Source organism: Diceros bicornis, chromosome 24 (genome assembly GCF_020826845.1).
Source record: "Diceros bicornis minor isolate mBicDic1 chromosome 24, mDicBic1.mat.cur, whole genome shotgun sequence".
Classification (NCBI taxonomy): Eukaryota; Metazoa; Chordata; class Mammalia; order Perissodactyla; family Rhinocerotidae; genus Diceros; species Diceros bicornis.
This window is the reverse complement of record NC_080763.1, coordinates 3,280,241-3,300,378: the sequence shown is the minus strand read 5'-3', so window position 1 is coordinate 3,300,378 and position 20,138 is coordinate 3,280,241. Positions and strand designations below refer to the sequence as shown.

The 20,138-nt window shown below is 39.3% G+C and overlaps 1 protein-coding gene across 2 annotated transcripts in view; it reads left to right on the top strand.

Moving 5' to 3' along the window:
• FERMT2 (FERM domain containing kindlin 2) overlaps positions 1-19,880 on the top strand; it is a 92,840-nt gene extending 72,960 nt beyond the window's left edge. Inside the window, exons 7-16 of one of the 2 annotated variants that reach the window (XM_058566924.1) lie at positions 520-627; positions 5,172-5,306; positions 6,024-6,073; positions 7,318-7,442; positions 14,086-14,192; positions 14,324-14,545; positions 17,145-17,165; positions 18,013-18,137; positions 18,456-18,597; positions 19,607-19,880. In XM_058566924.1, coding sequence (XP_058422907.1) covers positions 520-627; positions 5,172-5,306; positions 6,024-6,073; positions 7,318-7,442; positions 14,086-14,192; positions 14,324-14,545; positions 17,145-17,165; positions 18,013-18,137; positions 18,456-18,597; positions 19,607-19,780 — 1,209 coding nt within the window. In that variant the 3' untranslated portion in view covers positions 19,781-19,880. The remainder of the gene's footprint in view (positions 1-519; positions 628-5,171; positions 5,307-6,023; positions 6,074-7,317; positions 7,443-14,085; positions 14,193-14,323; positions 14,546-17,144; positions 17,166-18,012; positions 18,138-18,455; positions 18,598-19,606) is intronic. The other variant, XM_058566925.1, reaches the window with a different exon arrangement.
• The last annotated feature ends 258 nt before the right edge of the window (positions 19,881-20,138 follow it).

Genomic DNA, 20,138 nt, shown 5'->3' with positions numbered 1-20,138 from the left:
TGTACCCTATTTTTTGAATCTTTAAAATAACTGTTTCCAAGGACCGGCCACTTTGTCTGGGTATACTTTTCCACAGTGAGCAACGTGTTCCCCCAAATAATTAATTTGCTCTCTGATTATGACCTTTTAGTGTGGCAGCTTGCAGTAGCAAGACTGAAAAGCAGTCAGTCCTGCCTTACTCTGCTGTCTTCAAGCTAGACTTCTTTTGTTCAGAGGCCTAGCATCTGATGGCTATTTCCCTCAAAAATAATATACAGAATCTGTTTCTAATACTGAATAATAATCTTTTGGCATATTTTAATGTCATTTTTAATGGAAAATTAGATGCAGGTGTATATAGGTATACCTAACCCTGTAGGTATCTTTCTTATTATTATTTGATAATGAATAAAAATCCCAGAAAAAAATTTATATATTAAATTTTTCTGGTCAAGCTTTCAAGGTGAATATTCAGAGTTTTCAAACTTTTTAATGTTAACGGTGATACATTACAAAAGAATTGTGTCTCTTTTGCTGCAGTATGATGCAATCAGAATCAATCAGCTTTATGAGCAGGCCAAATGGGCTATTCTCCTAGAAGAAATTGAGTGCACAGAAGAAGAAATGATGATGTTTGCAGCGTTGCAGGTAGTGGAGAGTATTGGTAAATGGGACGTTTGCGGGGAAAGGGTAGGGAATTATTTTTAAATAGTAAAGTGCATAGTAATAGCATTTTGATAAATAGTGTTTACTTTTTGCTATGTAGAAACTGAGTAGACACTTAGAAAAGCAAAATAAATTTTCGTCTTATCTAAGAGTTTGGTTGTGGTATACTTAATAGTTACTTTTTTGTATCCTGTAGGAGAAAAAGTGTCATCCCACACCCGATGTCTGTTCGCTTAAAACTACTCAATTTTCCTTGGAAATAAAATCTATGTTAAAAATCAGATTTCTGAAATGAAGCTTACTGGCATATAATTTCATAAACATCTGGGGATAATATTTGTAAAATGGACTATGGCAGAAATAATATGTTTTCAGATGATAAAATTTTTTTTTTTTTTTAGTTTTTTGTTTATTGCAGTAATATTGCTTTATAACATTGTATAAATTTCAGGTGTACATCATTATACTTATATTTCTGCATAGATTACATCATGTTCACCACCCAAATATTAATTACAACCTCTCACCACAGACATGTGCCGAATTATCCCTTTCACCCTCCTCCCCCCACTTCCCCTCTGGTAACCACCAATACAGTCTCTGTCTATGTGTTTGTTATTATCAGATGATAAAATTTTAAGAGACTAATGAAACTAAACATAAGTAAATTTTTAGAATGATAATCCTTAAGAAGTAGTTAGGTAACGTTTGCCTTAGATCAAGTCAGTGTTTTCCAGATGTGGTTCTTGCACGCCACCTGCTTCACAGTTACACAGGTGGTCTTATTAGAAACCTGATTGTCTACCTCATTACTGCTGCCCCTCTGGTAAAATGATTTTTGGGTGGCATCTATAGGTCAGCATCTGTAGAATCACTGATCTAGATTAATCTTTCTTACGTTTCAGATATCTGAGTGAGGTTTTGGTGAGTGTTCTCAGATTACGGTGGAATTCTGGTTTTGTGTAAAGTCCTGATAAAGTTGATGTTCTTTATTTATTTTTTAAATTTATTTTTATTTTTTTTACTGCAGTAACATTGGTTTATAACATTATATAAATTTCAGTTTGTACATCATTATATTTTGATTTCTGCATAGGTTACATTATGTTCACCACCCAAAGACGAATTACAATCCCTCACTACACACATGCGCCTAATCATCCCTTTCGCCCTCCTCCCTCCCCCCTTCCCCTCTGGTAGCCACCAATCCAACCTCTGTCTCTATGTGATTGTTGTTTTTTTTATCTTCTACTTATGAGTGAGATCATACGGTATTTGACTTTCTCCTTCTGACTTGTTTCACTTAGCATAATACCCTCAAGGTGCATCCATGTTGTCACAAATGGCTGGATTTCATCATTTCTTATGGCTGAGGAGTATTCCATTGTGTGTATATATATACATCACATCTTCTTTATCCATTCGTCCCTTGATGGGCCCTTAGGTTGCTGGATGTTCTTTAAATAACAAAAATACAAGAAGCAAAGTTGACATGCAGTTATGAAAAGCTTTCACTATAAAAATGATTTCATCTTTTCCCTTAGAACACAAATAAAAATGCTCTCAATCTTTCCGCTGCTTTTATGCACCTAGAAAAGTTTTCTAGTTAAGACTCAGACAGTTGTCCTTTAGAGTGGGAGAACAGCCAATTTCTTCTTAGTTTTTGTGATGAAAAAAAGGGAATCAAAACGAAGCTCAGACAAGGAAAATCTTTGATGATGGATGAATTAGTTTAATCAGTTATTTTCTAGAGACTTGCTTAATCAACTAGTTAAGCATCTTCTATGAACTGTCTGAAGAATTTCTCAAATTAAATTCTGGAGCAGTAGTATTGAAAGTCCCTCACTTGATTATGGCTTTCTACCTGCATCTTCCTCACTTAGAATGTAGGCTCATAATTTTCTAGTGAAGGTTTTGCCAAGACAGAATAATAATACATATAAAATGTATATGGGAGGGGCCGGCCTCGTGGCGTAGTGGTTAAGTTCACGCGCTCCACTTCAGCAGCCCGTGGTTCACAGTTCGGATCCTGGGTGCAGACTTATACACCGCTCATCAAGCCATGCTGTGGTGGCGTCCCACATATAACGTGATGTTAGCCCACGGCCAATCTTCCTCAGCAAAAAGAGGAGGATTGGCAACAGATGTTAGCTCAGGGCTGATCTTCCTCACCAAAAAAAAAAATATGTATATATATATATATATATTTGGGGAAAACACACAGATTTTATTGTATAGCATTTGTTTTTATGTTTTTATTATAAAAATAATTTTTTTTTTAAATCCAACAAATACATACAGTGCCTGGCACATAGTAGGTGCTCAAAAAGTATTTGAATGAGTCATATTTTCACAGAAATGGGATTATTCTGCAGCTTTCCTCCACACCCATTCCCTCCCAGTGTACAAAAGATATTCCATTTCGCTGCAGCAGAAAACACCTCAGAAACCATGGTTTTTGTTTTTATTTATTTATTTATTTATTTATTTTTCCCCCAAAGCCCCAGTAGATAGTTGTATGTCATAGTTGCACATCCCTCTAGTTGCTGTATGTGGGACGCGGCCTCAGCGTGGCGGGAGAAGCGGTGCGTCGGTGCGCGCCCGGGATCCGAACCCTGGGCCGCCAGCAGCGGAGCGCACGCACTTAACCGCTAAGCCACGGGCCCGGCCCAAAACCATGGATTTTAATTCGTGGAGACTGAATGTCCCAAAGCATAGCTCTCCTGGACCATTTTAGGATCTAGATTTTTTTTTTTTTTTTAATTTTATTTATTTATTTCTCCCCAAAGCCCCAGCAGATAGTTGTAGGTCATAGCTGCACATCCTTCTAGTTGCTGTATGTGGGATGCGGCCTCAGCATGGCCGGAGAAGCGGTGCGTCGGTGCACGCCCGGGATCGAACCCGGGCCGCCAGCAGCAGAGCGCGCGCACTTAACCGCTAAGCCACCGGGCCGGCCCAGGATCTAGATTTAATGAGAGAATTTTGGACTACAAATCACCTGAGTTGTTAGAAGCCTTCTCAGAAACTGACCTGAAAGGGAAAGAGATGCCTACTAATTTTTATTTCAGACATTGCCTGCACTGTTCTTTTCGTGGGGCTTCTGGTTCCTTGTGTAAAATAAATCTACAAGAGTAAAATAATAATAATTCAGAGTAAGAATCTGTGGATAAAAAATAAGTTGGGAACACTGTTTCTTTTTAAAGCATTTAGGTCCAAGTGTGTATTGTAATGTTTAACAGATATGCCATGCACCTTTGAAAGCAGAGCTGGATTTTATGACCAGTCTCATTCATAGCTAGAGTTTCTCCCATATAACTCATAAGGGCCTTTTACATCAGAATCACCTAAGGCGCTTAGTAAAAATGTAGATTCCAGGCTTGACTGCAGATTTGCTGAATCAGAATCTCTGGGGGTGAACCTAAGACTCTGTTGTATTTTTAACCATCTCTCCACGTGATTCTTAATATACTCTGACATTTGAGGTCACTGCCTGAGGGCTTCAACCCACCTCAATCTCCATGTTGTAAACCTGGAAGTTTCTACCACTTTAAGGATCTCATTTCAGCACAACTGAAGGTATAGCCAGAGACTGTTCATTGCTAATTCACTAAATCTTACGGAAAGACATTGATAATTGACTTCAGATTAGTTCATTAAATGTTCCCATGCATAGATTGTATTCAGTGAATAAACAGTTCAGAAATTTGGAGTGCTACTTAGTGCTTTGAAAGGTAACTGATTAAATGATTTAAAAGCTCTGCTTACCTTTGTATAAAACCTCTCTAAGTTTTAGCATTAACATCTAACAGATAGTAATATTTGTTCTGAGTCACTTACCCTAAGTCTATTTAAAATTATGACTATTCTGTACTCAAAGATTTTTCTATCTTTGTATGGGGTAGTTATATACATATATTACTACAGAGAGTAGTTATCACTACTCATTATACACACGCACACACGTGAGTATTTGTGTGTATTCACATGTAAACATAATCTGTCCTCATGTAAGAGGATAGAACTGCCGTCTCGCGCTGATCGTGATCTTAGCGCTGAAGTGAGGATGGGGGTGGAGCTTGAGCTCTCAACACAGTAGTGTGACTACTTCCCCTCTCTGGGTGGTAGCAGTAATATAAAGTGATCAATACTAGTCCATTTCTATATAAGACTTTATGCATATTCTTTTCATTTATTCAATACTCATGGGTTCCAAGCCTCATTCTAGACACAGAGAATAAGAAAAAGTCAAAAATCTCTGCTCATTAACACATCTCTGTAAGTCCTATGGCCTCCTAAGCTATAAATTCGTTTGTATATGTCCAGAGACCCTACTTTTTTTGGATAAATATTTATTAGCAGGTTTAAGACATTGATTTCAGGTACGATGTCTCATTTTCCTACCTGGACACTTGTATCTTTTCAAATTAGGTGATGAAAAGCATTCAGTGTAGATGCAGATAGTAATCTCATTTTAAAGTTTTACAGTTAGAACAATCATTTAAATAAAATATCATTTCTGGTTTCAGTATCATATCAATAAGCTGTCAATCATGACATCAGAGAATCATTTGAACAACAGTGACAAAGAAGTTGATGAAGTTGATGCTGCTCTTTCAGACCTGGAGATTACTTTGGAAGGGGGTAAAACATCAACAATTTTGGTAGGGTGAATGTTTTTACCTACTAACTTAGTTTGAATTGATGCTCACCTTTTTGTTGGTTTAGGCTCTCATGAAGTATTTAGGGGATGGAGAGAAAAATTTACTACTTTAGAGAATTCAGATACTGACTTTTCAAAAACTTTCAGGGAAAATTTTAAAATTAATATTGCTCTAGTCTCTAGTGCTTCCAACACAGTAAACATAGATCTTCTGATACTCTGCACCTTCTCTTACAAGTGATGGGAACATTTCTGCAGAGGAAAAGTTAATTTCAATCATGGTAAAATCCATTTAGTGATCTCCAAATTTGAAATATTACAAAAAGAAGAGAAAAATAGATCTCAGGAAAAATTTTAAATGCTAAGTTTAGTTTTAAAGCTTAGGATTTAGTTATTACAGAAGAAACACTTATCTGAGGGCTGTTAACGATTTACAGAATTTCCATATGCAGCTACCAACAGTTTTAGCTATATTAGAATCAATTGTATATTCTTGTGGGTTGTATAAATTGCCATTTTGATCAAATTTTTATTAGCTTTTTATACCATTTGAAAATGCCTTTGTACTATATGGCCATATAATGTGATTGTACCTTTAAAATCTTTATAATCTATTTTATGTAATTTTGTTTGTTTATTAAGTAAGCTGGTTCTTGATATCAGATACGAAACGGAGTTTCAAATTTCAGGAAAGAAAATAATTTAATTCTTTCCCTAGGGTGACATCACTTCCATTCCTGAACTTGCTGACTATATTAAAGTTTTCAAGTAAGTGCAAAAAGGGGAGGGGTTCCAAATATTAATGAATAATAAGTGCTAGTTTTATAGTCATGTTCACATTATTGAAATTTACTGTAAGTTTGGCATATTCATTTGTAAAAGCATTTACCAATTAGATGAACACTAACTATAATGAGGGAAAAGAACCATCTTTACTAAATTAAAATCACAGTACTCATTAAATTGTTTTAACTGATAAGCATTTTCTTAAGAGAAGGAAAAAGACCATGTGTAACCTAGATTGTATTGTGTAGTTTCTAAGACGTGGAGTGGCCGATCAGTATAAAGCATTCCCTGTGGTTGAAAGCAGTAGATAATGAACTGTTACTGCCAGTGGTTCTTTCCTTGTTCAGAGCCCCAGATTCTATTGAATTCTATATACATTTGTTCATGGGACATTTTATAATAAGGTTCCGATGTCTCTTATCTAGACTTTTAAACAATCAATCCAGTTAAATTCCACAGAATTAAGAGAGCTAAGCATTAAGGCAGAGAAGGGAAAGAGGGAAGGAGGTGATGTGGAATATAAGATATAAAGCCATTATGGAATAAACCATTTACTGTAGCTAAACATAGAACAGCTTAACATATGTAACATTTTTGAGATAAGAGCATGATTTCAGATGCCACTCCCTACATACTTTCTTTCTTCTTCCTTTATACACCTTTTTCATCCATCTCTACCTTTCCTTATCCACTCTTGCTCAGGACTGCTCTGTCGTCTTTGTGTTTGACATTGTAGTGGAGGTTAAGTCGCTATTGAAATACATCCCTGAGAGAGAGAAGCACTTCCCTCACTCATTATGCCAGCTAAACTTTCTCGTTCAGAGAGGTGCCAAAGGCAGCCCTACAGACACTCATGAACCTGCAGGTGATTATGGGACCTAGGAACCTTGAGTTATTGACAGTTACTTCACCTTTATTTTCCTGTTCTTTCCATGTGGCCTGCTAGTAATAGACATGGCTTCAACGGACAGAAATACTGGAATGTGGGCCCTACTATCTTTCTCCTCTGCCCACTCACTGTTTAGGAGATCTTCCTGAAATTGACTGAGAAGGAAGGGGCAAATACAATAACAGCAACATTGAATATAACACACTGGCCAAAGGGAACTGAATTCAGCATATGTAAAACTTGGCCTCAGAGTTAATATTATGAAACTTCTGCTAAACGTAGCATTGATAAAGTTACTACAAAAGTGGTTTTTCTTTTAATTCTATTTGACACATAGGCCAAAAAAGCTGACTCTAAAAGGTTACAAGCAATATTGGTGCACCTTTAAAGATACATCTATTTCTTGTTATAAGACCAAAGAAGAATCCGGTGGCACACCAGCTCATCAGATGAACCTGAGAGGTAAGGAGAGCCTTGGAATGGCCGGTGTTGACAGTGGCATAGCTATTAAGTAATATTCAGTAAACTCCACTTCGCTGGGGGAAAAAGTCTTTCAGCAGTTTCTTTACTCCTTTAGATTCTTTTTTAGGTTTAGATTTTTTTTTTCAACTTAGTTCTTGTCACAGTTTTGAGTACAGAATGATGTTTCAGTTAACAACAGACCGCATATACGACAGTCGTCCGGTAAGATTAGGACCATGGAGCCCAGGTGTGTAGTGGGCTACACCATCTAGGCTTGTGTAAGTGCACTCGGATGTTCCCACAAGGAGGAAATCACCCAGCGACGCATGACTGTCTGCAGTTTCACAGGAATATTTTGTTGTAATCTCTTGATGTGGTCCTCACTTAAAGTGTGTGATTCTGCTTTTCTCACTTGTCAAGTAAATTTATGGTGTCTCTTTTCTGATCTTCAGCATTCAGACATTTAGGTTTCCCTCATTCTGCAGTAGCTGCCTGCTTTCTGTTTTCAGACTCGGCCTCGTTTCCGTCCATGCTGTAGTCGTCTCCTCCCAGTTTTTGCTGGTTTCTCCCTTCCTCGCCAACATCCTGCCCCCTTCCTGACCTTCCCTGAGGACAAGCTGGGCCCCTCAGGGTCCCCAGTCTCTTGGTTTCCTAGCTCACCAGTGGGGTAGCTGGCGCCTGTGGGTTTGGGCACATTCTTCCCCATCCCCAACACTTCTTCCCTGCATGTTTTTGTCATTTTCAAGGCTCTGCTCTTGGCCTGGTTCCTGGGGCAGCCCCAGGATACTCCTCTGAGGCTCCTTCTAACTGGCAACCTGAATCTCATTGGTTTCCTCTTATCTCTTCAAATCCAAAGCTATCTGAGAACTGGGGTCTGGGGTTTGAGGCACATGTTGCTGGACATGTTTCCACTCCCTTGTGGCAACTGGCAGACTTGCTTCCTGTGGCTGGGGCTCAGGCTGCTCAGGGCTCAGAGCTACTGGCTTTGGTCTTTTTTTCCCACTCAGTCCTATAGAGCTACAGCTTTATTTCCCATTCTGGTGACTTCTTTCGGTTCTTCACACTACTCCTTCACCTCGTTTGTCTGATTGATGTACTGGTTCAGGTGGCAGAAGAATTGCCTCTCCAGGTTGGTCTGGTTCTTCTGCAGCTGGAGAACATCGTGATGCTCCTTGCCATGATTCCTCTGCAGGGCATTTAGCTGGTCTTGTAGGTTGTTGATGAGCTTCTCACTTGTGGTGACATTAGTCACCAAAACCGCCTGGCTCACTTCCAGTTTAATATCACGTCATCTAGGGAGCCATACCCCCTGAGAACCATTCCCACGAGCTCACACGGCACTCACTACACTCTTGGCGCCCGGCTTGCTTGGTGGAGACTGCAGTGATGGGCTCCTCACTGTTCCAAACTCCTTCTAATGTGCCTTACCTTACAGCAAAGGCTAGAAAACCGAAATACATTTTCCACACTCATTTCCAGGGAGATTTATTTATTTATTTATTTATTTATTATTTATTTATTTTTCCCCACCAAAGCCCCAGTAGATAGTTGTATGTCATAGCTGCACATCCTTCTAGTTGCTGTATGTGGGACGCAGCCTCAGCATGGCCGGAGAAGCGGTGTGTTGGTGCGCGCCCAGGATCCGAACCCGGGCCGCCAGCAGCGGAGCGCGTGCACTTAACCGCTAAGCCATGAGGCGGGCCCTCCAGGGAGATTTAGATTCCACTCAGATGCATTCATGTGAGACTTGTATTCCCAACTGAGTGAAGAGGTTGGAGAGGCAGAATTGAGAAAGGAGTGAGGTGCTTCTGGGCTCTGGAGCTACAGTTGTAGCAGCAGCCTCCTGATTTCCCAGCTACTTGATTGTAGCAAAGGCTGCACCTCCTTTGGCAGGCCAGTTCTGACGTAGCGTTCAGGGAGTTATTCCTGTTGGCGGAGCCCGTCTCTCCTTTGGGTTACATTTTGCATGCATATTTATTATTATATGTAAAGCAATATGCCTTTCTAACTAAAAATATTCATATTTGGACTAAAGTACCAAAGGAAAGGGCCCCTGGCTCATTTCACAAAAATGATTCCCAAAATAACATCACTTTAAATATGGAGGTGCTTTTCCTGATCTATATTTTGAAGTCTTCTTAGTACATTGTACATTAGGATGTTTTAGTATATTTCAACAAAATGTCCAAATCTCTACCCTATCTCTATTATGCCCAGTAGCCATCTAAACTGTTGCTTTATAGTTATGCGCAGTATAAACAATAGAAAACCTCTGTCCTGGATAAAAGATTGCTATGCCCGTGTTTTGGAATTCTGTAGTTTTCCTAAAACTTTTAATTAGGGTTATTGCCTTTCTCTCTCAGTCACATGAGTTTAACTTTTGGGTCTCTACCATTATTTTTACTCTCAGAATCTGTCGCAGCTTTCTTCTTGAGTATCTCCTAAGCTGCCCAGGACCGGCTCAGATTACCCACCCTTGATTTAGCAACTAGACCTGTCCTCTGGCCCTGTCCTCCCTATGCTGATTACATCCTTGCCCTCCTCCCTGTGTAACTGAGAGGTCAAGTCCTGGTGTGGATAACAGCTTACCTTTCGTCTCATCCCACCTTTCCCACATCCTCCCAAAGGAGCACTTTTCCAGCACATTACACTGACACTAGCCTGAGAATCAAATGGCGTAGGTTCTGCTCTGCCACTAAACAAGCCCTGTGATTTGGGGAAAATAGCCTATCTGAACCTCAGTGCCTTCCTTTGAGACATGAGAGTATTGGACTAGGTGCTCTCTAAGGCCCCTTAGAGATCTAAAATGCAAAATTCTAAAAAATTCAGTTCAGCCAATACTAATTGAACTCGTATGCTGCAAACTTGGCTAGGTGCTAGAGACGTGAGCAAAAATAAGTTACAGTCCCATGCCTCAAGATGTTTAGGGCATGTTGCGAGGGGGGAGACAAACAGTTATGATTCAGGCAATAGATAGTGCTCTGAAAAGTAAAAAACGGGTCACAGGAGCAGGGGTAAGGGTGCTCTATTGGTTAGTCGCCAGTGACCGTGGGGAGAATTAAGAGAGACTTTGTGTGGGAAATAATGTCCGAGTTTAGATCTGAAAGAGAAAATTGACGTCTGTGGAAGAAAGGAGGAAAGTTGGTAAAAGAGCCCTCCAGGCAGAGGCTGATGTGCAGTAATGCCCGGACAACAGCCTCAACCACAGGGTTTGTTCTGGAAGATGGAGTTTAAGGGGAGAGGGTGATTATTTCCTTAATAGCTGTTGAATCTGATTCCTGCTAACATGAGGGATAAGAGCAGAAGAAATTGGCAGGAATTGGAGGATAAAATATTAAGGAGATTGTTTTTTAAACTGGCAGCAGTGAAGTGTCACTGAAACACTATTGACATGAAAATGACAGGATCCATCATATTTGTATTGGCTACAATATAGAGGAGTAATTTTAGGGCAGTGTAGTGATCGAAATTAAGCTTATCAATATGCATGGAGAAAAGAGTGCAACTTCAGTAGCTACTGAGGGAGTTTAATCAACAGACCGGGTGACTGATTTGGGAGAGGCTGAACAAGAGGGACTTGTTTCTGGCTTGTGCGGTGGGGTGGATAAGGTGATATGGAGGTGGGGAATCTGTGGAAGAGCTGAGTTTGGGGAGAAAGACCATGAGTTTAGTTTTGGGATATCTTAAATTTGAGGTACCTGTGGGATATCTATTTGGAGATAGGCCATTGGATCACGGGAGAGAGCCACGCTACAGATACTGATATGGTCGCGGTTAGCATTAATGGTGTGTGGAGCCATTGGCATGGTGTGTGTTCCGTGAGAAGGCTAAGAACAGAATCCTGCAGAACACCCATGTTTAAGGGACAGGGCAGATTAGAGGAAGAGGATCTTGCAAAGTAAACAACCAAAAAATGCATAGGAAAGCCGTGGAAATGAGGTGTGCTGGAAGCTGAGGTAAAGTTGTTTCAGAAAGGACAGAGTAGTCAATCGCATCAAATGCTACAGAAAAGTAAGATAAAAATTGTTAAGCCTCCATAGGATTTAGCCGCATGGGGGTGGTTAGTGGCCTTGATTAAGAAGAGATTCTGCAGATTTCAGTGGCGTTTTGAGCATGGGAGTCAAAGTAATGTCAATGAGAAGTAAATAGGAAAGAAAGACATCTTTTTAATGAACCACATCTATGACGAGGAAGAAAGAAAGAGGGCAGAAATGAAGACAGAGGAACAAAGTGAAGGAGAGAGGCAGTTTGTGGTTGAAGATGGGAGAGACTCAAGGAAGTTAAATGCTGATGGAAACTTGCAGTTAAAGAAATCTAGTATCTGGAAGAGGGGGAGGAACTCGTTGATGGAGCAAGCTTCTTGGGATGGTAAGAAACTCAGCCCACTTGGATAGAAGAGCCTTAGGAGGAGAGATGCCCATGAATTTTCTAGTGAAACCAACCTGCTTGGTTTTGTGATTTTCCCCTCCCCTCTTACAGAGCTCAGCAGCCTGAGTATAGGCAAGTAAAAAGCAGATGGTTGGATTGAGCCAGAGTTAGGGTTTGGCCAATAAGTGTATATAATGGAAAAACAGTGTGTCTAGGGAGTTGGAGGTGATTACTTGTGAATGGGGTCCAGGCTGGACTGGGGAGAAGGAAGAGGTGAAAACATGTTGCTGATGGGGAAAAGTTCAGGGGTTCAGGATAGAGTCCCTCAAAGAGTTTGAAGAGACTTAGGATTGAAGATTGTGGTAAGAATGGGCTGTTTGCATTTAACGTTTAGGAGGAGTAGTGATTGGGTTACAGAAGTGCAGCATTTCGCCCGTGGAGGGAGGCAGCCACGTGGCGTGGAGTGCGTCTTGTCTGAGAAGTGCTCCGCTAAGTGCCTGTGTGCCACACTAGCACCTGAGTTTCCACTGACTTTCTCCCTTTTAGTTTTCTTGGTATTTTACTTTTAAAAGAGGCCTAATTAGCATGGGATTGTGTACTTTAAATCCACCTGAATGATTAATGAAATTTATGCAAAAGATTTTGTATCTTCAAACATCTGCTCTTTGTTTTAACTTTGCAGGTTAAACCCATTGTCACACACCTTCCTCATGGCTTCTGATGCTTGTGTAGAAGGAGTTAAATGCTTTAGCTATTTATATGTAGTAAATATTTTAAGAGAAAGCAAAGAGGGGGAGAAAATCCACCAAATTCACGATAGGAGTTGCTTCTGGAGAGGAAAGGATCTCTCCTTTATTTTAAATGTTCTGTTTATTTTATATAATACCTAAAACATTTATGTGGAGGTAAAAAAATGACAGTTTTAACATTTATTCTTTTTGGTGGTAGAGGTTTATCATCTTGTTCCTTGTACTCTGTGCTGAGAGAATCTGCTCCAGTACAGAGAGCAAGGCAGCTGCACGCCCTGCTCACAGTTACAATTCTCCTCGTGGAGCTGACTGGACGGTCTTGAGAAACACTGAGGGTGACATGAACATGAACCAAGTACAAACAACTGGAATACCCTTTAGGGAGCTTCGACACACATTGTCTTATCCTTAGACCATCCCTGTGAGGTAGGGTTTAAGGTCAGGAATTTGGACTTAGAGATGTTACTTAAATTGGCCATACTTATTGAGTGGTAGAGAAAGATCTGAAACCCAGATCTCTTGGTTAGTACTTATTTATGCCAACCATCAGCATTATCTAGTTGGGTATATGTTCAGTAAATCTGTGTTCTCTTCTGTAGAGCCACCAGCTAATGCTTAAAAGAATAGGTTACATGGATTTTTGTAAACACAAATGTATGTATTCCTGAAAACTTGTCTGCAAAGTGAAATGCTGAATACCAGTTATTTTCATACTGGCTTCCCCAAGTATACAAGCATATGTTACCTTCTGTAGCAGGTGTGCTCCTGAAATATTGTGCATCAAGTTACTATATGAATTGAGCCATAGCGATGAAGACATTAGTTTAAAGAGACCATTTGCGTGCCGACGGCCACCCTCTGAATCGAGCTGTTTGTCGGTGTGAATATTCAAGTGCCCCAGCAGCCGGGAAGTCTGGAAGGAGGCGCCAGGAGCGTGCGCTGGGCTCAGGAGAGCCTGCGCTCCCTCCACTTGTGCCGTTAGGCCTCTTCCTGCCACGCAGGAACAGGAGGCTGCATAGCAGCCGAGCCAGGGCACAGCAGGGCCCTGAAGAGGCTCCCGTGTAGGACTCTAGCTCAAACTGGCCGACACCCTGCGCACACTTTTTTTTTAAGGCATCATAAAAGTCTGTTATTCCTACCAAAAAATACTTAAGTTAGAATTTAATTATAGAAAGATATTAAAAAATTCCTGTACATTTAAAAACTTACAACAAGATCCAAAGTAACTTAAGATTCAAAGAACTGAGTGATATTAAAATAACACCTATCAAAACTTGTGGGATGGAGTGCAAGTGGTGTTTTGTGGTAGTATCATTTGAACAGGACCCTGTCCTTCTCTTGTCAGTGAAGGTTTGTGAACTGTGAGGGCCACAAACTGAGCATAAAGAATTTATTTCCTGACTTACAGATTCCGTAACAGCAAAATTCAACATGTTAAGATGCCATAAAATCAGGGCTGCCTATATTGGCTTGGGATTTCTTAAAAGCAAATTTGACCATTTTAATAATTAATTCTTTTATTACAGGATGTGAAGTTACCCCAGATGTAAACATTTCAGGCCAAAAGTTTAACATTAAACTCCTGATTCCAGTTGCAGAGGGCATGAATGAAATCTGGCTTCGTTGTGACAATGTAAGTTTCCCAATTAAAAGTAAACCTCAATTTTTTTGATTCCCTAGAGAGCTGACCAGTCATCCTTATATTTTATACTTAAAGGACCCATCATGTGATACATTTCATAGCTCATGTCTTTTCTCCAACAGGAAAAACAGTATGCACACTGGATGGCAGCCTGCAGGTTAGCCTCCAAAGGCAAGACCATGGCAGACAGTTCATATAACTTAGAAGTTCAAAATATTCTTTCCTTTCTGAAGATGCAGCATTTAAACCCAGATCCTCAGTTAATACCAGAGCAGATCACAACTGACATAAATCCTGAATGTTTGGTGTCCCCTCGTTATCTAAAAAAGTACAAGAACAAGCAGGTACCTGGTTCATTTTACTTCCTTCTACCACTTTCTGCTGGTTTGTGTCATGATTTTGTACCTATACTTTAAATTTAGTTTCCCCTCTTAAAACCCTTTATTCTTAATTGGTAGTCCTAATTTCATATCAGGTGGTTAGAATATAAAATAGAAGATAAACAGGCTTCGGTCATTTAAATTGGTCATTTAAAAACCTTTCTCACTTCAGCAGGACAGATAATGAGGTGGAATAGTTGGGAGCATATTTATTCTGAACAACGTGAGGAAATGACTCTTGTTAACACGATGTTCTTTCAGGGAATTGAATGTGGTCTTAATGCTTTGTGTTCCTTAATTCATGCAGTTTTATTCCTTATATAATTAAGTGTGATATAAAGCACAGCCACCATTTCCCAGCAAAATCCATAATAACTCTTCTTGGCTGTTGAAGTAGACTTTTCTAGCTTTGGAAATAAACTTTACAAGGGTAGAAATAGTCTACATTTTAACATTGTCTTTTCTTAACAGTACCAGTCAAAACCTAACCAGGATTTGCATAAAGTGACAAAGTTTGGTAAATTTTCATTGAAATTTACTGCTTTTGTTCACTCTGTTTAGAATTCCTTTCCTGGAAATTAATATCATAAAACAATCACTATTTAGGAAAGTGGTTCTTTGGGATAACTTAAAAGGTTCTTTGCAGGGGAATTTCACTTGGGATAGCCCCCAATATTCTCTACATCAAACATCATGCCATAAAAGGGAAAAGCTTCAGTTGCGGGGGTGAAGGGGGTTGCTGAAGAAGACCTTTAAAATAAGTATTTGATGTTTGTCTAGTTTCATTTTTATCTTTATTAAGGAATAATTTAAAAACATACAGGCCCAACGAAATACCCGGAAGACTTATTAATTCTTAACTTCAAATATCATGTTTATCATGTGGGTCTGAAATCACTTAGCTAGAAATGTTCAGAAGTTGTAATCACTAAGTGTTTGTCTTCAAGTTTCAGAGGTTGTGTAAGCTTGTGGAGGTGGTTCCTCCCCCAGTTGTGCAATGTGGGGGTAGTGAGGAATGGAGGAAATGGCTGCCCTGGGGAGCTCTGTGGAATGTAGATTGTAAGCTAAAAAGGGAAAGTGAATGAAGCACCAATTAGACTTTTTATTCTTCGTCATTTCATTTATAAATTATTTGTAAACAAACTCATTTTTAAAAGTGGATTCATTTGCCTTCAAAAGCATTGAATAATTTCAAATCTTAGCGGTCTTACCATTTCACTATCAGATATCAGGGGGAAAAGATCTTAAAGCATAATTGTAAAGATTGCCAAATGTTGGTTTAGCTATCAAACATAGGTATTGAATTGTTTTCTTAGAAGCCTTTATAATGCTGGTTTTCACTTTAGTTTTCTATCCCTGAGTTCTCAACTGGATTGGCAACCGAAGATTGTCTTGAGGACGTAGACAATGAATGTTTGTCTTGAACTGGCAGGATGGCAGTATGTGTGTGGTCTGTGTGTGGTTAAGGATCCTTCTAGCCTTGCCTTCCACACCTTGGCATCTGACCAAATGCACATTCTTTTTTAATCTTTCTTTCTCTAACTGGACTTACAGGTGTCTGCAGAAGGTAGAGACCATGTGTTGCCCTGACACCTAGCACGTGCTGATAGGCAGAAGTCTAGTTGCTCTTGTGTGTCAGCTGCTGTGCTGATCGTTGGACATGGTGCTCAGTAATTGTTTGTTAGACTATAATCCGGGGGCACTCAGGAGCCAGGTAGGAAGATGTGCAGGCAGTGGGGTCATTCTTCCCTACCAGGGCATCAGCACACGGTATTCCTTTGGGTCCATCAATATAGCATTTGTTATATTTATCTACTTTAATTCCCCCAAAACTATAAGTTAATTAAACTTACTGTGGATATTTTTACGTGAATATGACTCTCAAATTTGATTTTTACATTTTAAAGAAAAGAGTTTCCCTACATTTTATCCATGTTAATCCAAATTGAAATGGACTACTGTGTTTATAGCCACCATTCCTAGTGTAGTATCTCTTTATTTTCCCTTCCAGGAAAAAGGATGCAAAAAACAGATGGTAATTGAAGGGTTTGCTTCTCTTATGTAAATAAACAGTATGGTCAGTGCACTTATTTTATGCCTTCAATTTATTTCTGAAAAGCAGTGCATGGATCATACGATCTGACACAATCTGAGACAACATTAAAGGCTTTTGAGTATTACTTTTGATTTCACTACTAAAATAATTAGCTTCGCCCTAACTGGTAAGAACTAGTACGTGAGGGGGGAGAAGGGTATTTGCTCTTTTTATTTTCTCCTGCAAATCTCTGCCCTTAATTTTAGTAACACTTAACAATCTAAAATAATGCGGAGTGTTCCTTGGTATTCTAAGTGGAGAGTATTCACTGCTTCCTCATTTTCATTTTCATGCTTCATTTACTTACTTGGTTTCTACCTAAAGTAATTTTTTGCATGGTTTTTGGCTGGAATTTTGGTTTGCAGGTTACCGCAACTTTTTCTTTGCTTCATTGCCATTTTTTCTGATTGCCTTTTTTTTTCTTTTTCTTTCTGCTTCCTTTTTCTTTCCTCGCATTGCCATCTACAGCCAGGCTATGTAAGAGATTTGGTAAGTTCTCCATATTAACCAAAAATAAAGAAAGAAAGAGAGAGAGAGAGGAAGAAAACAAATAAAAATATTTAAAGCTCTAGCCACAGTCTCCCCTCATGGATTAATTTCCTTCCTCTCCTTGTGGGAGTATTCATCCCAAAGTGAGTTTAATTTAAATTAAAATTTAACTTTTCTAATGATTCCTTTAGAAAAATTTTCAAATTATTATGGTGATTTCAAGTACTCTAAAGCTGCTAATATGGTTAAGTGTGCGCGCTCCGCTGCTGGCGGCCCGGGTTCGGATCCCGGTCGCACACCGACGCACTGCTTCTCCCGCCATGCTGAGGCCACGTCCCACATACAGCAACTAGAAGGATGTGCAGCTATGACATACAACTATCTACTGGGGCTTTGGGGGAAAAATAAATAAATAAAATTATTTAAAAAATAAATAAATAAAGCTGCTAATAAATATTCCTGCTAGAAACTTGTGTTCCAGGTACTCATTCTGATCTTGGTGCTAAATTTAACATTCGTTATGTATCTGAGGATGGGAACATGCCGTTTAAAACAGCAGTATCATGTATGTGAGGACTCGGAATATTTCTCAGGAGTGGTCCTAATAGTACTTTTTTGTTTCTTGATGTATGGAAACTAAAATTAAGAAGAAATATATCAAAGTTTCCTTAGAAAAGTCATTATTTTACTAAAATCCCCAGATGTAGCCTCAGAGAGTTTCTAACTCCAACTCTTGCAGTACATGATTTTGGGATGGGGCACATAATTCAATTTTTTATCTTTTTTGTTTTGATTCTATCATGAAGGAATAATGTCTGATGGTAAGATGATGTTCAATCATGTTTAGATAACAGCGAGAATCTTGGAGGCGCACCAGAATGTGGCTCAGATGAGTCTGATTGAAGCCAAGATGAGGTTTATTCAGGCGTGGCAGTCGCTCCCAGAATTTGGCATCACACACTTTATTGCGAGGTAAGCACCTGTGTGTAAACCTTAGTCTGTGCCTTTTCACCTAGTCTGCTTCGTGTAATTAGAAATTAAACATTTAAAGCTACCTGCTGACACCCATTAACTTATTTTACAGTAAAATTTAAATGTTGGGATGTATTTTCTATACTTGTAATTTTTACATTAAATATTCAAAATGATTTCATTTCTGTTTTTACTCATATAAGAGTAGCACTCTTTTTAGAGTTAAAGAGCACATATCTTGAAGGAAAACAGACCAACATGTCCCCCCAGCCCCAACATGTTTTTAAACATGTATTTATTATGTTTTTAATGCTATAGGTTCCAAGGAGGAAAAAAAGAAGAACTCATTGGCATTGCATACAACAGACTGATTAGGATGGATGCCGGCACAGGAGATGCAATTAAAACATGGCGTTTCAGTAACATGAAACAGTGGAATGTAAACTGGGAAATAAAAATGGTAAGCTATAACAATGTTACTTGAATACATAAATAGGCCTTCTGCTAAAAATGAGCAAATTAAGAATAAAAAGTCCTATAAACTCTGAAGGTTTGTACAATTACCTCTTAAAGTATAAACCATGGTTGGTTATTCATTTCTGACTTAAACTTTTGCCTATTTCATAATTAGCCCAGTTATTAAACTTCTTAGAACAGAATGATCTGCTTAGAATATTCTTTTTCGAGGTTCTCTTTCTATAATGGATAGATCCCTTTGCCTCACAGGAGCAGCTGCTATTTCTTGAACACCGTCTCTGTGCCGGGCATGCCACAGATGTTTTACGTGCGTACCCTCTGTCTGGGCCTCTGTGAGGTGATGGGTTATGCCTCCTACCACGTGGGGACACAAGAATGCAGAGGCCTGAGGGCTGTCATTGTCCCTGACCACACACTTAGTAACAGAATCAGGATTCAAGCTCAGATGCTTAGGGCTCTGAATCCTGGCACATCTACTGTGTATCATGCTGCCCCTGTCCTTGGAGTCTATGAATATCAGTTAAAATAAACAATCTTTTACTAATAAGTCATTTGTTTTAGGATCATTGGGTTTGTTATGTCAATTCCTATTATTTCACAGAACCTCGTATTTCTGAAATATTCAAACATGATACCTAAAAGTTAAATATCTAAAGCAAATATTAAATTAAACACAGGAAGTAGGTTTTCTCCCAGGACTTGAAGAGACATTCTCATTAATTGAATCACCAGAGACCATTTCGGAACTTAATGACCTAAACCCCTTGCATTCAGTCTTCCTTTCCAGAACATGAAAACTAAAGAGAAGTGTGGAGGAAGGGCTGGCAAACTTTTCTTATTCTTTCAGACTTGAGGCATTATTAGTTTAGGATTAAAAAAGATTTGCGTGTCAACAAGTATCTTGTGACGGACCTTAAGCAGCACCGTAGCTTCACTTAGACCCACCCACCTGGAGTTCTGCTGGGACTAACAGCCCTTTGTCTTTGCTGCAGGTCACCGTCGAGTTCGCGGATGAAGTACGATTGTCCTTCATCTGTACTGAAGTCGATTGCAAGGTGGTTCATGAATTCATTGGGGGCTACATATTTCTCTCAACACGTGCAAAAGACCAAAACGAGAGTTTAGATGAAGAGATGTTCTACAAACTTACCAGTGGTTGGGTGTGAATAGAAATCCTGTGTAATGAAACTCCATGGCCATAACAATATTTAACTTTCAAAGCTGTTGTTTGTTGTATGCTGCTTAATAAAGTAAGCTTGAAATTTGTTTTATCATGAAAACTTTTCTGCCTTACCAGACCAGTTAATATGGGCACTAACAAGCACGACTATTAATCTGCTATCATGATACAATATATGGACTTGAATATGGCACACATTCCTTAGGGCCATGAATTGAAAACTGAAGTAGTGGGCAAGTCAGGAACGAAACATCACTGATCTAAGCTAGCCAAATTGTAAGAAACTCAAGCCATCTACTTTAAAGCCATCCAGGGCTTAAACTCTATGAAGTCTATTTATCATG